Source organism: Trichosurus vulpecula, chromosome 3 (genome assembly GCF_011100635.1).
Source record: "Trichosurus vulpecula isolate mTriVul1 chromosome 3, mTriVul1.pri, whole genome shotgun sequence".
Classification (NCBI taxonomy): Eukaryota; Metazoa; Chordata; class Mammalia; order Diprotodontia; family Phalangeridae; genus Trichosurus; species Trichosurus vulpecula.
Genome location: NC_050575.1, coordinates 16701810 through 16720200, shown reverse-complemented (window position 1 = coordinate 16720200; position 18391 = coordinate 16701810). Strand labels below are relative to the sequence as shown.

Genomic DNA, 18391 nt, shown 5'->3' with positions numbered 1-18391 from the left:
CTAGGAAAATGATTAAAAATACAAATATGTGTTTCAATCAAAAGGGAAAATAATTTATTATTCTAAAATTAAAGTTAATCACTTGTTAAGGGAAAGAATCTTGGCAATGTACATTATCTTAGTTCAGGACAGAAGAATGTTACATGTATTTCCGAACTTTTGGCTTAAATTATTCTGTTCTGGGCAATAACATTTATCTAAGTTTATTCTCTGTTATAAGTGCATGCCTTTGTAACAAGGTGCCCATTCTTCATCCCCTGAATGCTTTCTGGCTGAGGAAAAGGGAATTGGCTTAATTAGTGATCACAGAGGACTAAGCAGCTGCGTAGTTATTATTAATATGGCACTTTATGGTTTGTGAAGCACTTCATGCATACACACACACACACACACACACACACACACACATACACACACGTATAGATCTCATTTTATCTTCACAACAACCCTGGGAGGCAGGCACTATTATTATCCCCATTTTACACACAGAGGTTAAGTGACTTGTCGAGGGTCACAAAGCTAGTAAGTTTCTGGGGCCACATTTGAACTCAGATCCCACTGACTCTAGGTCCAGTGGGCTATCCACATCACCAGCTCACTCCCTCTTGGGCTATGAACTAGGGATAGAAACAGAAAAGCAAGCCAGTCTGTGCTCTCAAGGAGCTCACATTCTAATGGAAGAGACAACACATAGGGAAGGTTTCAGCTGCAAAATGCAATTTTGGCAAGTTACTTGGAAGGAAGGACACACTAGTACCCTGCCTGGACCAAAGACAATAGCAACATCTTGTCGCATGTAGATCATTTCCTTTAAAGGGACTGGGAGGAACTAAAGCGTCCAACTTAGAAATCTTGTGAGTGTCCCAGCTCAATCTTGGTAGATTTCTTTTATTTTTATTTTTTTTGAGGGGGGGAGGCAAGGCAATTGGGGTTAAGTGACTTGCCCAAGGTCACACAGCTAGTAAGTGTGTCAAGTGTCTGAGGCCAGATTTGACTCCTGACTCTACTCACTGCACCACCTAGCTGCCCCTAGATTTCTTTTATATACCATGCTCCTGGTATTACATAACACGCAAGGCGAAAAGTCTTATCAGTTTCCTAAAATTTCCACACCTAACATTTGCAAAACATGTCATTTAATAGGTAAGCTTTTAAAAAGCTAGAAAATCAAAACCTTTGAGAAAAGAATACAGGTCTCTTACTTTTCTTTAAGACATGCACAGAACTATCGTATGTCTCTGTTCAAAAATCTTTCATGGCTCCCTATAGTCTAGCAAGTAAGTTAAATTCCTTTCACTTGGCATTCCAGGCCCCGCATAATCCAGTGCTATCCTACCTTATCTCACATCACTTCCCTCTGTGCAGGTAGCACTCCAACCAAATTCTATTACTTAGATACACTCTGCATGTGCCCATATCTCTGCCTTCGTTTATTCTTTCTTATTCCAGGGAAGAAATGTAGGATGAAGTCCAAAAGGAAGGGCTGTGTCAGATTTTGGAGGGCCCTAAATGCCAGTCAAAGGGGTTTAAAATTCACTCAAAAATAATGGAGATCAACTAAAAAGGTTTAAATGTGTACTCCATATACAACATTATCATGAAGATTGAGGAAAGTATAAAGTTAGGCTGAGACATGGTCCCTGCCCTCACAAAAGGTACTGACATTAGGAGAGTAAGACACAAATACAGATAACCACAACACAATAATATATAACAATTTATACAGAGATGAGTATGAATAAGAATAAATATATAAATAGGAAACTGTTTAACTAACCAGGGACATTAGGAAAAGTTCATGGGAGAAGTTGTATTTGAATTCAGCTTTAAAGGATAAACAGAATAAGGAGGAGGCCATGCATTCTTCTTCCCCAGTGGTAAGCATAGGGCTTTGCATACAACTAGTATTTAATAAAAGTTTACTGAATAAATGAATAAAAAAACTAAAACAGGCAGATACATTGATCAACTCCTATAAATCAATAAAAATATTCAAGAAAAAGCATTGTCTTCCATATGTATGAAAATGATACATTTCCAAAAGAGAACGAGGCATTCGAGCTGTTAAAATCTGGTATGAATTAGAGGATTTCGAGCAGACTTTGTAAAAGATGCTACAATACCTTGCTTTTTCTTTTTCTTTTTCACTTTAATGGGTTTCACAATAAGTTCTTGGTCAAAGTCTTCGCAGCTAATTACACTGAACCTGTGAGAAGGCTGGCTTTCTTTCAGTACTTCAGAGGACCCTTGGTCTCCAGCTGTCAGGAAACTAGAACTGCTGTCTAAAGAGTTCACAGAGCTACTCCGACTTCTTGATTCACTGGTGATAGAGGAGCCTCTGTTTCTGGTTTCACTACTAAAGGTCCCTAGCTTATCCAAACTTTGCAGGTGGATTTTCTCAGGATATCCCAAAGTTTCTGTGCCATCTCTACCTACAAAGGAAGAGTCAATTTTTTGTTATTGGGAGAAAAATCACCTGTTTTATTTCAGCTTGTTGTTCTCAAAAGACTAGGCAGCAGAGAAACCATTTGGGCAGGAACCTAACAACGCATCTGGAGTTCTGAACCTGGAGTCATGAGGTTAGCAACATCAAAAGAATTAGACCAATGAAAAGCTTAAAAAAGCACAATACCTACACAAAGGTTATGAGAAAAGATTTTGATTCCCTGGAAACTGATCTATCAAAAGCAGGAAAAGAACTCATTGTTGTTGTAAATTGATTAATAATAATAGGATAGCATTAACTGCAGATCATAGTTTCTCATTTAAATTTATTATTATGTAAATGTTTGTGAATTGAGAAAAAAAATCTAAAACCAATTTAACCTATTTATTGGATCCTGGTGTAATTAAACTGTACCTATTCATATAGTATATGACTATCAAGAATTGAAAGGGTATTCGAAAAATCCAATTCTAATTAAGAGAGGCCCCATGTAATAGAGAGGAAAAAGCACAAGATATGAAGTGCGAAAACCTGGGCTGAAGTCCCAGCTTGACAACCTACTAGTTGTACAGTAAGTGTGTGAGTTTGTTAATCAATGTCACCCATAGTTTTCTTACCTGAAAAATAAAGATAATCATTCTTATCCTACCTAATCATAGGATTACTGTGAAGAAATTGTTTTTGTAAAATAAAAATTGCTATGTAAACTATAAGATAATTTTTGTAGCCATTTATAGCTAGAGTAATTTTCAAAAGGAAAAACATCAAAACAGAGCAATTTCTCAGCCTAACCAAGATTCCAAATGCAGTTTGATTTTAAAAACATACAGTGAGAGGCTCCTATCCACAAAATACTACATGAAAGCCTACCCTTCAATATCTATTTCAAATAACAATTCCTTATAAAATTACAGAATCTCAGACTTCGAAGGAACCTCAGAGATCATCCGATCCAAATCATACATTAACAGAAATTATTCCTCCAACATCCTGACCACTGAACACTAAGGAATCTTACCTCATAAAGGCACCCTTCTACGAAGCTTCCCCTAATCCCTTCAAGTCTGAATAATCTTTTCTTTCTCAGACCTTCTACAGAACTTTGTTTGCACCTCTCTTCTGGTACTTACTTATGTCCTGGGTTCTCTCCTGGCTCTCCTACCTGTCTGAGTGGTCCTTAGGTTCCTTTGCTGGTTCATCAGTGTCATGCCCACTAACTGTGGGTGTACATCGAGGTTGTATCCTGGGGCATCTTCTCTTTTTTCTATATATTCTCTCATTTGGTGACCTTTTCAGCTCCCATGACTTCAAATACCGTTACTTATGCAGGTAATTCCTGCTACTACCCAAACACACCCCAACCTCCAACTCTAGTCCCTCACTTGAGTTCCAGTCAGGCATCACCAGCTGCCTACTGAACCTTTCCAAATGGATGTTCTACAGATATCTCAAACTCAACATGCCCAAAAGAGAACTCATCATCTTCCCTCACAGATCCACCCCCTGCCAACCCTCCCTTTCACTGTCAATGGTACCATGATGCTTCTGGTCACCCAGGTTCATAACGTCAGTGTCACTCGTGACTCCTCACTCTCATTCACCAGATACATCTAATCCGTTGTCAAATCTCTTTTCTAGCTCCACAGCATTTCTCACCTATGTCTCCTCCTCTGCACCTATAGTGACCAGCCTAGTTCAGATCCTCATCAACTCACTCCAACTATTGCACTAGCCTCTTTGATCTCCGTCTTAAGTCTCTTCCTCACTCTAATTCTTACTTCATACAGACACCGAAGTAATTTTCCTAAAATGCAGGTCTGACCATGTCATCTCCCTATTAAATAAACTCCAATGGCTCCCTATTACCTCTGGAATTAAATAAACTCCTCTGTTTGGCATTTAATGCTCTGCACACCTTGGCCCCTTCCTCCCTTTGCCAGTCGTCTTATACATTATTCTACTCCATACGGTGTACTGCCTAGCCATGGGAGCCTGGTTATTCTTTATGTATGACTCTCTTCCTCCTGTCTCTGTGCTAACACCAAGGCATGAAATGAACTAGACTCAGTCTAAATTCCACTTTGTAAAGAAGTCTCTCCTGATCCTTCTCAGCCACTGTGCCCTACCTCTCAAAACTACCATGTATTTACTTTGTATATATTCTCAATATACTTACAGTATACTCAACATACTTAGCCATGTAAGCTCATCGAGGGGTTATTTCATTTCTGTCTGTACATCCAGCACCTGGCACAGTGCCTAACACATAGCAGACTCTTAATTAACACTTGTTCATTGGTTATCATGCATTAATGTCCTCTAGTTATTTGGGTGTGCCACATCCCCTCCACTTAATTTGAAGCTCCATGAGAGCAGGGAGTATGTTTTATTGATTTCTAGATTTCCTCCAACATCTAACAGTGCAAAGGCACATGTGAATAAAAATCTAGCTTCTATTTAATTATGCAAATATTTACTGCCTGCCTATTATATATTAAGCCCTAGGACAAAGGCAAAGACATTTTAAGTCCCAGAGTTCTACCAAATCAAGAGCGAAGACATGTTCAGTTATATTGGGCTGGATCCCTCTAATGCTTCTTGGATTGGGTCATACTTGTTTTTAAATTTCTCCTAACATGAGGCACCCTGATTGTCAAAGTACTCCCTAAGCTAGAACAAGTGGGTGGCTACCACCATCTTAAACTGGTTTATGCCTGCGGGCCATTTACTTAAAGGGTAAGAAGACCCTTTAGTCTACGCATCCTTTGGCTACAGAATCACTGAATCACAAAATGTTAGAGCTAGAAGGGGCCTGAAAGAGAATAGAGCTCAGTGTCCTCGTTTGATAGAAGAGAAAACAGAGGATTAGAGAACAGAACGGGTACACCTTTGTCTCCTGACTCCTGATCCAGGCCTCTTTCCACAACACCACCTTGCCTCTCTTCCCAGACTGCACTTGATGTGATACACTCTACACTGTGGGACTTTAATACATGTTGTTGACTTAATCAAACTTATTTCCCTTTAACTTTAAATTTCCCCAACATATCTGAGTGGTAAATATCTAGAAATATACAAGTGGCACAATTTAGAATTTTTCTATCAGCTATAGATGCCTTCTATATTTTAACATCAGAAAAAATGTGAAGATTTAATTCAATTACACCATTTTATCCATTTAAGGAAGCAAATGAAAAGTACTCGGCTTAAGTTTATCCTTTACGGTCAAAGGTGATGGTGGTATTATTATCTGTGCTTAACTTTCCACCAAAACGAGGACTTTTAAGTTATTTATACTTGTACGTGGGTGCAATGAATCATACACATTTCTGTCCATGATTTTCTGCTCCAAGCTTTTAGCACAATAATAGCATCTTGTGGGTATTAGTTTGTGCTGAGAATAGAAATAATGATAACAGCAGTCCTAAGGTCAGAGGTAGATGAGGAAGAAGAAAAAGGGATGAACCACAGAATGTTAGAGCTGGAAGGGACCTCAGAGATCATGTAATCAACGCTCCCTTCATTTTAAAGTGAAAGAGAGCAACCAGTAAAACTTAAGGATGATAGCATCCTACGTCACTGACCTAAATACCCATCACAGAAATAAATCAACTGCTATGGTCATCAACTTGTGGATTATAAATGTATAAAACCCACCCTCAAAAATATATTCTCTGCTTTCTAAAAAAAAGTGCTGGAATTTGGGCTTCTAAGTATCTGGAAAAATTATCTGAACAAATGGGGAACAATGAGATGTACTTTTCAGAGCACTGGAATCGGAGTCCAGGACTGAAATTCCAACTCTGCTACTTACGACCCATGTGACCTCGGGCAAGTCACTTGACTTCTCTGGGCCTCAGTTTCTTCATCTGTAAAATGAGGGAGTTGGACTAGATGATTTCTTAAGGTCCTTTCCTGCTCTAACCCTATAATCCTATGACCCTGAGAGAGACAGAAGAACATGCTTACTGAGAGGAACTGTAGATAATGGAGAAGGACATGGAAGGGCATGCACAGGGAAAAGCCTCTAGAGGTTATAAAAAGTACCAAAATACAATGAGAGTAGAGGACATTGGACTTTATAGCGCTGCTTACCTTCTCAAAGAGGATTTCTGTGGTAAATAAAAGATACAACAGCACATTCACAGCATCAAAGAGTTTCAGAGTTGGAGGAGAAAGAGACTTAAAATGCAACATCAAGTTCAGCTTCATCATGAGAACTTTCAGTACTAGGGATCTGTTCTTAGCTCTGTGCCACTTAACATTTTTGGCAATGACAACATTTCCAGATGACACAAAGCATGGAATGAACTGCTAACATACTACATAACTAAGTGGAGATACACAAAGATCTTGACAAGATAGAACACTGGGCTGACTCTAATCTAACAAAATTTAATATGGATTTAATGTAAAATCTTATATTTGGGTTCAAAAAGTGATTTCAAGAGTACAACATAAGAGAGGCAAGGCTAGACTGTAGTACACTTGAAAGAGATCAGAGAAGATTATAAACTCATTATGAATCAACAGGTAAATGATATCCAAAAAAGCTAATGAAATTTTCTACTACATTAAAAGAGACAAAGCTTCCCCAGGAATTAGGAGGTGACAGTCCTGTCATTTTCAACCCTAGTTAGACCACATGTGAAGCACCACCATGAGTGCAGGGGGTCACAATTTAGGAAGGACATTTAAAAGCTGGAAAATGTCCGGAGTAAGGCAACTAGAATGATGAAAAGCTTTGAGTCCATGCCCTATGAGGAATCAATGAAGGAAATGAGAACATTTAGCCCAGAGAAGAGAAAATGTGGATGAGACATTATAACTCTTAAGATATTGGAAAGCCTATCACATGTAGGAGTGATAAGACTTGCTGTTTGGCTCTAGAGGTTAAGACTAAGCTGCAAATGGGCAAATTTATGCTTGATATAAGAAAAAAAACCTTCCTAACAATTAAAACTACCCAAGCCATCTATCTAAAGAGGAATGGATTCATCATTCAGTCAACAAGCATTTATTAAGTGCCTAATACACGTTGGGCACTATGGTAGGTGCTGGGGACATAAGGACAAAACCAAAAATAGTCCCTGCTGTCAAGGGAACTTTCTATTGGTAGGAAATCTTTGTTTTTGCTTCCCAATCCAGACCCATGCCTTTGGTAACTGAAACTCCACTGATCTAGAATAGCAGCTCACCTTTAACCAACCCTTTTGGGGTTTTTTTTTTAGTTGCCTGGGGGCATTGAAAGGAAAGTGTTGTGCCCTCATTTACCTAACTATCAAGTGACAGAGGTCAGGATGTGCACAAAAGCCAAGAAATGGGAATCAGAATGTCACCTGAAAACTGTGAGGTTCTTTCTCACTGAGGGGCTGGGGAGGCTGGTCTTCATGCACTTGTCCATTATGTTATAACAGAGATTCCTTTTTGGTTATGACTTAGATTAAATCACCTCTGAGATCCCTTCCAACTCTGATATTCTGGGATTAACCTAACAATACAAAGTCAGTCAGACTGGGGTTAGATAGAACCTGGATACCCTGATTTCAAGTCTAGGATTCTTTCCTACATTTGAAACCCTCTTTTCTAGGTCCAAAGATAATTTCTAAGCCCAAGATTTTGTTTAAGCACAAATATAGAGTATCCCTGAAAGTAGTAAAAAAATACACTGAACAGAAGTGAGAATTTTTATTTAAATCCCTTCAAGTTGATAGCAGCTGAAAGATTTTAAACATGCAAAATAAGACTGTTTATATCTTATAATCCCCAGTATAATTCATGATTTAACAGAGTAAACACCATTGCATTTTCCAAAAAATACAAACCTATTGATCCAAGTCCTTCAGGTCTGCTTGAAATTCTTATAATGTTCCTATCCCCCTTTAAGAGGAATATTTCATTTTCAGTACAGGATACAGATACAATATCACCTGAACCTTCCAAACCAGCAATAGTAGCCTGTCAAAAAATATAAAATCAGACCATACTTTAAAACAAATAGCACCTGTCAGAATCCCATGTAAGCAAGCAATAATAATACTTTACTATGACAAATTATTTGCTGAATGACTTCTAAGTAGCTGTAGGCACTAGGGCACCACACTCCACCTCAGTGATGTGTGCTCATCCATAAGTGATAGGTGCAGAGCAGATAACTGCTAAGATTGCCTCCGATCCTGATGTTCTATGGAAAGCACTTGGGAATCATGCCAGGGAAGTGGCTAAAACATCGATATCCTGACCAGTCAGATCCCACTGCCGGCATATACTCCAAGAAGGTAAAAAAATTGATGATCTCAGCCACGACAGAGTTTACTGTGCATCTATTCAACTAAAATACACAGAGAGCATTTTTATTTTTCTTTCTTAGGCAGACTGGGGGTTGGGGTGGGTGAAGGGTAAAGAGTCTCAAGAGGTTAGGTATGAGGATAGCAGCTGTAGTACCAACATCCAGGCTCTGCTTTCCCTCCCCTCCCCACCCCAAAAAAGAAGGAAAATGGAGGGCTGTTAGAGAGATGAAATCACAAACTAGAGAAAACTTGGGGTAGAGAAGAAATGATTTCAGTTCAATTCAACTCGTACGGCAAACTTTCAACAGTAAGGGTGTTGTCGGACCTGTGGATCAGTATAATCGCATTTTTTGACCAGCAAGATCCCTGGGTGTGTGCTGGCATATATCCCAAAAAGGTCAAGGACAGAAAGGAAGGTAGAATCTCCACCAAAATGTTCATAATAGCACATTGTATCATAGCAAAGAACTGGAAACAAAATAGATGCCTATTGATCGGGAAATGGCTGAAGAAATTGTGGCGGGTTACTGTGATCAACTATTACTTCACTGTAATAAAAGATGAATATAAAGAAACAGAAACAAGGGAAGACTTATGTGAACTGATGCACGGTGAAGTAAGTAGTACCAGGAAAATAATTACACACAATGACTATAATGTAAAAAGAAAGAACAAGAAAATCTAGAGGAAATGCTATGAAATTATAATGATCAAGCTTGTCCCCCAAAAGGCGATATAAGAATGTCTCTTTCTTCCTTTCTTGCAGAAGTAGGGGAGTATGGGTGTGGAACACTACACATACCATTGAAATAATATGTTATTAGTTCTACTGAACTACTTTTCTTTCTTTTTTTTTTAGTCTTTATTATAAGATGCATCTCTAGATGGGGAGAGTCGAAGGTGGAAGTAGAAAATGGAAAATGAAGGTGATATAAAAATTTAAGATATCAACAAAATTAGTTTTTCAAAGTTTCAAAACCATGAAATAAAAATTATAAATAGAAAAATGAGCAAAGCGTTCCATAATTTTCCATACTAAGTAAAAGGAAAGAGAAAGTATAGCAAGGTAGCAAACACTATATAAATGAAATTTAATATCATTAAAGGAGAAATGAGACAGAATAAAAGTCTACATACTGACAATCTCTCAACTTAAACACCTACATGCAGTGCCTTTACCTACCTGATTTATAGTGTCTAATAAATAAATACTATATTCATTCCAGCTCAGTACCCAGCCATCTTGAAAGAAGCATGACACAAGCCCTAGGTGTTTTTCTGAGAATGTGCAACTTCCCTTGTCAGCTGGTTCAAGTCGAGGATACAGTTCAAAGGGTTTTACTCCTCCAGCAAATACATCTTTTAAGATAAACGTAGCCTGAACCGTTCCATGGACATCAGACTTCCATAACCGTAGCCCAGGCCTTGAAGCATATAATGTGAGGTCACTTTGCTTGCACAACCCAGGAATAAAACATGCTCCAAATTTCCCTGTGCTAAAATTAAAGGGGAAAAAAAGGAAGAAACCATAAGAGTAAATTTCATTTGGGATTCCCACCATTATACAGTTTTACCAAGCCAGGATTTGGTCAGTCTAAACTGAGGTTAATTTTTTCCCCTTAACCACTTGTTTTATGTTCATCTTTTCCTTCTGTTCTTTACAAAGATGTCAAAAACATTAACCTATTAAAATCCTTCAGTCTATCCTCTTTAAAGTCTCATACAAAATAATTTTGGCTCAAATGCTCAAAGTGGGGTTACTGCCCTTTCATTTCTTCTAAGTTTATCAATATCAAAACTACTGTGAAATACAAAATTAAGTGCCGGCCACACTGATGTGTTTCAATACTCATTTAGAAGTTCCCCATTAATGTTACTGGGATATAATGGAAAGGGAATTGGGCTTGGAGTAAAAAATCTAGCTAGGTTCAACTGGCCAAATCATCTAACCTCCCTGAGTCTTGGTTTTCTCAACTATAAAACAAGGATACTTCTTGTGTGTGTGTGTGTGTGTGTGTGTGTTACCGATGCAGCAACAGCATCACCAGAATCACCCCAAGGTTGCAAGCTGTAAAGTGGTCCTTAGTTCCTCTCTCCCTCTTCCCCTTACCTTCCACTAAGTCCTACTGATTATTCTTCTGTCATACATCCACGATAACACTAATTAATTCCAGAGCATGAGAAAGACGGGAAAATACTTAGGATGCAATTTCTTCTACTGGGTTACAGGACTCAGATCTAGAAGAAACTTTAGGGATCACATAGTCCAACCTCTTCATTTCACAGATAAGGAAAACTGCAGCACAAACAAGTTCAGTGACTTGTTCAAGAACACACCAGTATTAAGTAACAGAGATATGATTTGAACCCAGGTCTTCTTAATCTAAACATAATGCTCTTTCTATTAAAATATTCGTAATTTACAAATCAGAAAAACCACTCGGGGGAGAGAAGGCGTGTTGGGGGAGAAGTCACTTTTCCAAAGTATCAACGACAAGGCAAGGACAGAATCCAGGTCCTTGACTCTTAGTCTGCTGTTTTTTTCACCTGTACTACATAGCTTTTCTACCCTCAGTCCTAATTCTATACCAAGCCCTAGTCAAGTCACAGATGTATTAATATACCAATATTCAGCTCCTTGAGGTTACAAGTCTTGTTCATTGGTCCACTACTCACATTGAGTTTACACAATGAAATGCTTGACCCTCCATGTAGTGTTGTCCTTATATTCAAAAGATGAAATCACTTGGGCACTTCTTTTTCATTTCAGCAGTCTCAATGATTTGTCAGGCTCTTTGCTAAATAAATCTCATCATAAAGAGTTTTACCTAAAACTTTGCTCTAAAATGAAGATCATCAGCACAAACTTTTACTGAGTTAATACTGAAGTTCTTTAAATGGCAAAACTCCAATTCAATATAACGTCTGATCATTGAGCTCAAAGGAAGAATCCCTTCAAATGATAAAAACATAAGGACAGTTTTATAAGTAATCTTTTACGGATGGTATAGAAGGGGTTCTTATTCAGATATGAGTTGGACTAAATGACCTCTGAGTCTCTTCCAATTCTCAAACTGTGTGTTCCTGCGAATATTACAAGAAAGGATTCCCACACTAAACAGGAGGCATGGCAGAGTACAAAGATCACTTGAATGAGAACCGGGAAACCTGAAGCTCAAAGTTGGTCATTCTCTTCAAAAGCACGTGAGGATAGGCAACTCACTCTCTCTCCAAACATCAGGTTCGTCATCTCCTAGACGGGCGTGATAATATTTGCAGTACAGAGGCTTTATGAGGAAAGCACTTTTATGCAAATGTGAGCTATTATCATTAACTGGCAATTTACACTATATGACTCAAAATGATGGAATAGTGGGTGCAGGTATAAACTCCGATGGTGACACTGGTCTATGACAGTCTCTTACAAGGAAAGAAACCCCGTTTCCCCCAGGTAGTGCTTGTAGATTACACAGCTGTCTTAACCTTCCCAAACTTCGTAAGGGGAAATCAAGACAAATACACGCAAGAAATCAAATAAAAGACATAATTCAGGAAATTATATGATGGGAAAAGGAGGTAGGTAGGCTAGTGATATATGGAAGTCAGTGAATAAGTTGAACAGTGCAACTATCACAAAGGTCCTTATGTAATGCTGAAAGTTCTAGGGGAGGGCCTTCAGTACACTGGGCAGATCTTCTAGAAGGGTTTCAAGAGCAAATGGATCAGAATCCCATAGGATGAGGAGCAGATAGCTCATATGTAGGGGCAGACAATGGAGATATAATGAGGTATCTGAACATAGGACTTCAAAAGATTAAAGTAAGGACAAAGTTCTGACCCAACTAAGCTGCTCAAATTAAGGCATATATGTCTTACTTTTTTCTTGGTTGGGTTCCAACTTGCTTGACTGATTTCTCTTCAGTGTAAAAAAGCAGGCTTCTCTGTAAGGTAGAGACCAGAAGAACCTTCTGGCTATAATCTAGTTGCACAATTGAAGATGGTTCTTCTAATACCAAGCTGGAGTTGCAGACTCCCTTATCAAAAAAAGTAATAAATACACCATCAATTCTGAACTAAAACATTTTAACTTTGATAATAATCATTCTTGAAAACAAAACATGTCTGCTAATTCAGAAATTTTGTATTTAAGTCAATTTGCACCTTGAACTTCATGCTTCAATATTTTGAATTCTGTGGCATCCCAATCAAAATAATTCTTTTGAAAAAATTCCTTGCTGGTGAGAATATGGATAAATTTAATTTTTACTTCACAGTATTATTTTTCAAATTCAAAGGGAAACTACCAGGTAATAGACTACTTATTAACCCATCTACAGCTGAGAAACTTGAGGATGAAAAGTGAAGTAATTTTCCCAGGGTCACTCAGCTACTAAGTATTAGGGCCTCGATTCTAACGCAGGTGTCCAGTGTTCTTACTACAAAGTTACAGTGAGACTCTAGTTTCACATTTGTTCCACGGAATGCTTCCTGTGTACCCTCCCTCCCCCCACTGCATTTCTATAATAAGTTCAGAATCTCGAATCATCTCAGTGACCGCTATAAATGAACTGAAGCCATGTGATATTAGCATTACACCTCAAGAAGAGTTTAACTAAAAATGCAATAATTTACATTAATGTAACGCTTTAAGTTTGCAAAGCACTTTATTATTTGATCTTCACAATCAGTTAGCATCTACTATGTTTAGGCACCATGTCCTTAGCTGCGTGATGGAAGAGCATCATGAGGGAGAGCACAGTATTACAAAAGACTTGCAATGGGAAGATAGGAGTTCACGTTTCCACCACCTACTAGCTGTGGGTCCTTGGATGAGTCATTTCATTTCAGAGCCTCAATTTCCTCATCTATAAAACTGAAACAATAACTGCTTTACAGGGTTGTTATGGCCAAAAGAAAGCGCTCTGTAAAACGTAGAGAGCGATCAAGAAATGCCCAGCTGCTCCCCTGCTCCCCTCAGCTCCCCGCTCCTGCTCCTCCGCCTCCCACACCATTAACAAGGTTTGTTGAGCATCCAGTTCCATATCCGCTGAAACCTGGGACACTTGTCTGTGATTATAACTTAGGGAGTGTTTCCTCTCACTTCAAGGAACCTTCCCAAAAGAGTGGACCCAAAGGGAGAGCCACCAGGGATGCGGGCCACCCTCTTACTGAGAGCAGATGGGTTTTATAAAACATCTGAAGAGATTCTTAAGAATATTTAGCTGACTGGCTAAAAATAAAAGTATTTATTTTGACTTTGGGGTTTAAGGTTTTACAGAAACCTAGAGATTAAAAACCAACATTTATAATCTTTAAAAATATGTACCTGGTCAAGATCCAAAGAAGAAAAGACAATTTTCCCTCTGTCATCTCCAGAAAATAACTTCATGCCATTGGGACTCCAAGCCAAAGCAGTAATGCTATTTTTGTGAATACCAGCTACATCAAATCTCCGAAGCTATGAATAAATGTCAATAAAGTACATGGAAAAAAAAAAAGGAACAGGACTGAGGTTATAAGGCCCGAGACATGAATGTGCCAAAATTATTCATGTGTGGATATGGAAGAAAGAAGTAAATGGTAAAACTTATTTCTCTTCCACCCCCTGTTTCCAGCACATAAATCAACAACCTTCATCATTCATAGTTCTTATGGCCACCCCACATCTAGTTCCCAAACAAGCGGGGGAGAACCAGTCTCCACATCTCTAAAATGAGACTACTGATGGAACTTGTATTTAAAAACATTAGAATCAGAAAGGCAATTTACACAGGTATAATTTTTCATCAAGCATTTCAGTCCAGAATAAAATGTGTCCAAGAAAACTTCAAGGTGTTTTGCATGAGCACTTTAAAATTATTATTTATTAATTGTTCTGAATATTTGTTTTCCAGATGATAAGGCATTAAAAATAAATACGTTAATTTAAAATCTATCAGGAATTTGCCAAAATGTGTAAAATATTCTAAAAGTTTTAGCACTTACCTGTTTATTTCTACCAGGCAATGAAGACACAAGCTGAAAGACTGCAACCCTCCCTGAGGCTGTGCCAGCTGCCACAAGATCATCAAAGCAGCTTAAGAGTTTAACAACTGTTATAGATTCAGTTTTCCCCTAATGAAGTAAAACAAACCTGTCAAACTAGGGAAACTGTACTCATTTAAGCATTTTAAAACTAAAAAGTAAGTAAAGATTACCAACAGGCTTCACTTTGATGAAGTTTATGCTGGTTTAATTAACAAAAGATTTAATAATAATTGATAACATTTATATAGCGCTTCAAGGTTTACAAAGCACTTTATAAATAACAGCCCTGTGCAGTATTATTATCCCCATTTACAGTTAAGGAAACTGAGGCTGACGGCGGTTAAGTAACCTGCCCAGAGTCAAACAGCTAGTAAATGTTGGCTTTTCAGACCACTGTCCTGCCTAGATGACCCTGAAGCTAGAAGGGATCTTCCAGAAAAACCAAAAGTCATATTTCCCATTTTTGTTACAGTTTCTATATGTGTGTGTGCGTGTGTGCATGTGTATGCATGTACATGTGTATACACATATGTGGCACATATGTTCCATTTTTATTATCAGTAAGCGCCATGAAAACAAGAGTTCTACTTACTTTCTTTCCCCTTTTGAACAGTGCGGTATTTTGCATACAAAAGACACATAATAAATCATGGCTGAACTCCTAGTGAGCAAGACTATACCTTTCTTTATATACACATATACTCAGTACTTAGGTCATATAGTTACTCAAAAATACTTGAATGATTATTATATTTCTGTATGGAGATCAAACTGACAGAAATATGACAGAGAAGCATCATAACCAAGAAAAAAAAACCCAATGAACAAAGTGTTTGTTGAAGTGAAATGAATTTAGGAGTTAAGAAACTTGAATTCAAATTCAACCTCTGTCAATCACTTGTTGTATGACTCTAAGCAAGCAAGTCACTTAACCCGAGCTGTACTTTTTAAAGCATTTTGTAAAACATAACCCATTGTATAAAGGTGAACTATCATTTAGTCTCAACTATTTCTCATTGAAAATTCAAAATTTTACCTTTTTCTGTCTACAGAACACAAATTTCTGTGATTTCTCTGTGTTAATTACCCCCAAAAGTAATTGAAAAGGGGGCAGAGAGAGAAAATATTCATGTCAATTTAAAACTTTTTAATTAAAAAAAGGTTTACTTTCATTCTCTACTGAAAAACATAAAATGTTTAGATTTTTTTTAAAAATTATTTATCCTTATAAATGGTAGACAAGATCTTCAGAGCTGGAAGGCATCCCAGAGAGATCTACTCTCATTTCACAAATGAGACAACAGGAATATAGAAAGAAGAAATGACCTTACCAAGGGCAAAGAATAAGCTAATAACAAAATTGGCATAAAATTCAGATCTCCTGACTTCCAATTTTAGGAATCTTTTCACACCCTGCTATGTTTTTTTTACAGTTTCTAGAAATGCATTCCTATTCATAATTTGCTTCAAAAAGTAATCAGAAAACCACTTTCATGAATAACTTCTTTTAAATTTTGGGAAAAATGTTTAGGATTTCTTTTCTATTTTTTGAGAAGAAAAAATTACGCCCCTAAGAGCGTAAATGTTGCAAATTAAGTTTTTAAATGTGTTAAGTTTCCTTAAATTCCAGTAAAATTCCATTTTTATGGAACATATTAAGGTTGAGGTCATTCAATAAACACAGATTTTCCCCAAAAAAGAAAATTTACAATTTAAGCAGTTTGTTAACAAAAAAATATCTTCTGATTTGAATCACTAAGCTACTATGTGACCTTTGACAACTCAATTTCCTTTAAGGACCTCAGTTTTCTCAATATAAAATTAAATACTTGGGCTAGATTTCTTTCATTTACTTCATTTCATTTATTCAACTAACAAAAATCTATTTTCTCTTCTTCCCACCTCCAATCCCTTTAAGAAAATGAAAAAGAAACTAAGCTAAATTTCTAAGACATTTTTTAATTCTAACATCTTGTGATTCTATGATTCTGAGATCTCAACTACCTCTAACAATTTCTGTTCCTTTCAATTTTGACATTCTATAGTCCTATAAAGGTAAATTAATATTTACAAAAACATGAGTAAAAGTTAGATAAAGGAGTTATAAGCATTATTCAATCTTCTTTACTAGTCGTTTCTATTTCATAAAACTTGTTTCCATTAAAATATTACATACTTGTTAGCATTATGATGCCAATCAAGCAATGTATGATTTTCAAATCTAAGATAAGAATTCAGAAAAGGAAGCCTCTTAGCACTGATATGAATGAACATCTCTCTTTTGAAAAATAAGGCCAAAAGTTTTTCAGACTGTGATTTTTGACTGCTAGGAAAGCAATGAAACACCATAAATAGCTAGCTTTTCTGGTTTGCTTGACAGGCAAGCAAATTTTCTGTTACAAGCTGAATCAATGTAGCAGTGCCCATTTTGGTGGGCCAAAGATTAATCTTCACTCTTAACTGCCAATATTACCGAATACCCAATAACTCAGAAATCTTTTGAAAGACTATTACAAAGACTTAGATATTAAGATGAAGGCAGAATAAGCCACCAAACTGATTGCAGTATTTATCCTTTTATGAAATATACATACCATCATTTTCTACAAAGCAGAATATTCAGATAGACTGATTGAGCAATGCCACATGATTTTATTTAACGCAGCCCTGTACTGAAGAACAAACTTACCTCAAAATTATATTTCTTCATCTGATTTAACTGTCTGCAGTAAAGATAGAGCATCCCAATGCTACTGCCCACTGCAATATAGTCCTCGTTGGTGTCGAGTGCTGTGAGGTAAACCACAATAGAGCGAAAGCCCTTTTGGATCTTAGCTGGAATGGCATTGAGGAGATAGTATAAGGGGCAAAACTCTTTAAACATAACTGATTCAGTCCCAGAGGCCATGGTAAAGATTAATGATGATGATCTTTAAACAAGAAAATGTTTATTTTGATGTCCAAGGAACCCTGGGGAATAAACAGAAAATAAAAATACTAGAAATTTTTCCTAACAGAACACCAACAATTATGATGAAGATCATAATTAAAACTCACATTTATGAAGCATTTAACAATAATAAAACATTGTTTCATTTCACCCCATCAACCCTGAGATAAGAAGTGGTATATAAATGATGTTACAGATAACAAAAGTGACAGTCGGCTCAATGCCAAATAACGCAGCAAAAAATGAAACTCAAAACCAATCATTCTGTCTCCAAGTCTAATACATTTAGGTGAGTAGAAAATGTCTAGTTAAGAAAACAAACTGCACAATTTAAAAAATATTCATATAAAAGTAATTTATACTTTACATTATTTCAAAGGTACAATCAGAGGTCATTCAAAGGACCCTATGATCATAGATTTGGAACTGGGGGAACCCTCTAACCCACTGAGTCCAACCTCCTCATTTTATGATGAAGAAGCCAGTGTTTTCTGTACAAAACTCCTCAAAATTGACAATCTAGCCTTTGCTTGAAAACCATCTGAGGAAGGGAACTCATTACCTTGCAAAGCAGTCCATTTCTCTTTTTGACAGTTCTAAACTGTTGGTAAGCTTGTCCTTATATTAACCTGAAGTCTTCCCTTTGTAACTTCTACCTATCAGTCCTAATTCTGATCT

General features: G+C 37.2%; 1 protein-coding gene across 2 annotated transcripts in view; it reads right to left on the bottom strand.

Moving 5' to 3' along the window:
* The window catches only part of TECPR2 (tectonin beta-propeller repeat containing 2), a 147498-nt gene that overhangs the window by 100367 nt on the left and 28740 nt on the right, over positions 1 to 18391 (bottom strand). For both annotated transcript variants that reach the window (XM_036750605.1, XM_036750606.1), the window contains exons 2-8: positions 17453 to 17733; positions 14722 to 14850; positions 14063 to 14194; positions 12613 to 12770; positions 9920 to 10232; positions 8272 to 8404; positions 2124 to 2432 (exon numbers count right to left, since the gene is read on the bottom strand). In XM_036750605.1, coding sequence (XP_036606500.1) covers positions 2124 to 2432; positions 8272 to 8404; positions 9920 to 10232; positions 12613 to 12770; positions 14063 to 14194; positions 14722 to 14850; positions 17453 to 17671 — 1393 coding nt within the window. In that variant the 5' untranslated portion in view covers positions 17672 to 17733. The remainder of the gene's footprint in view (positions 1 to 2123; positions 2433 to 8271; positions 8405 to 9919; positions 10233 to 12612; positions 12771 to 14062; positions 14195 to 14721; positions 14851 to 17452; positions 17734 to 18391) is intronic.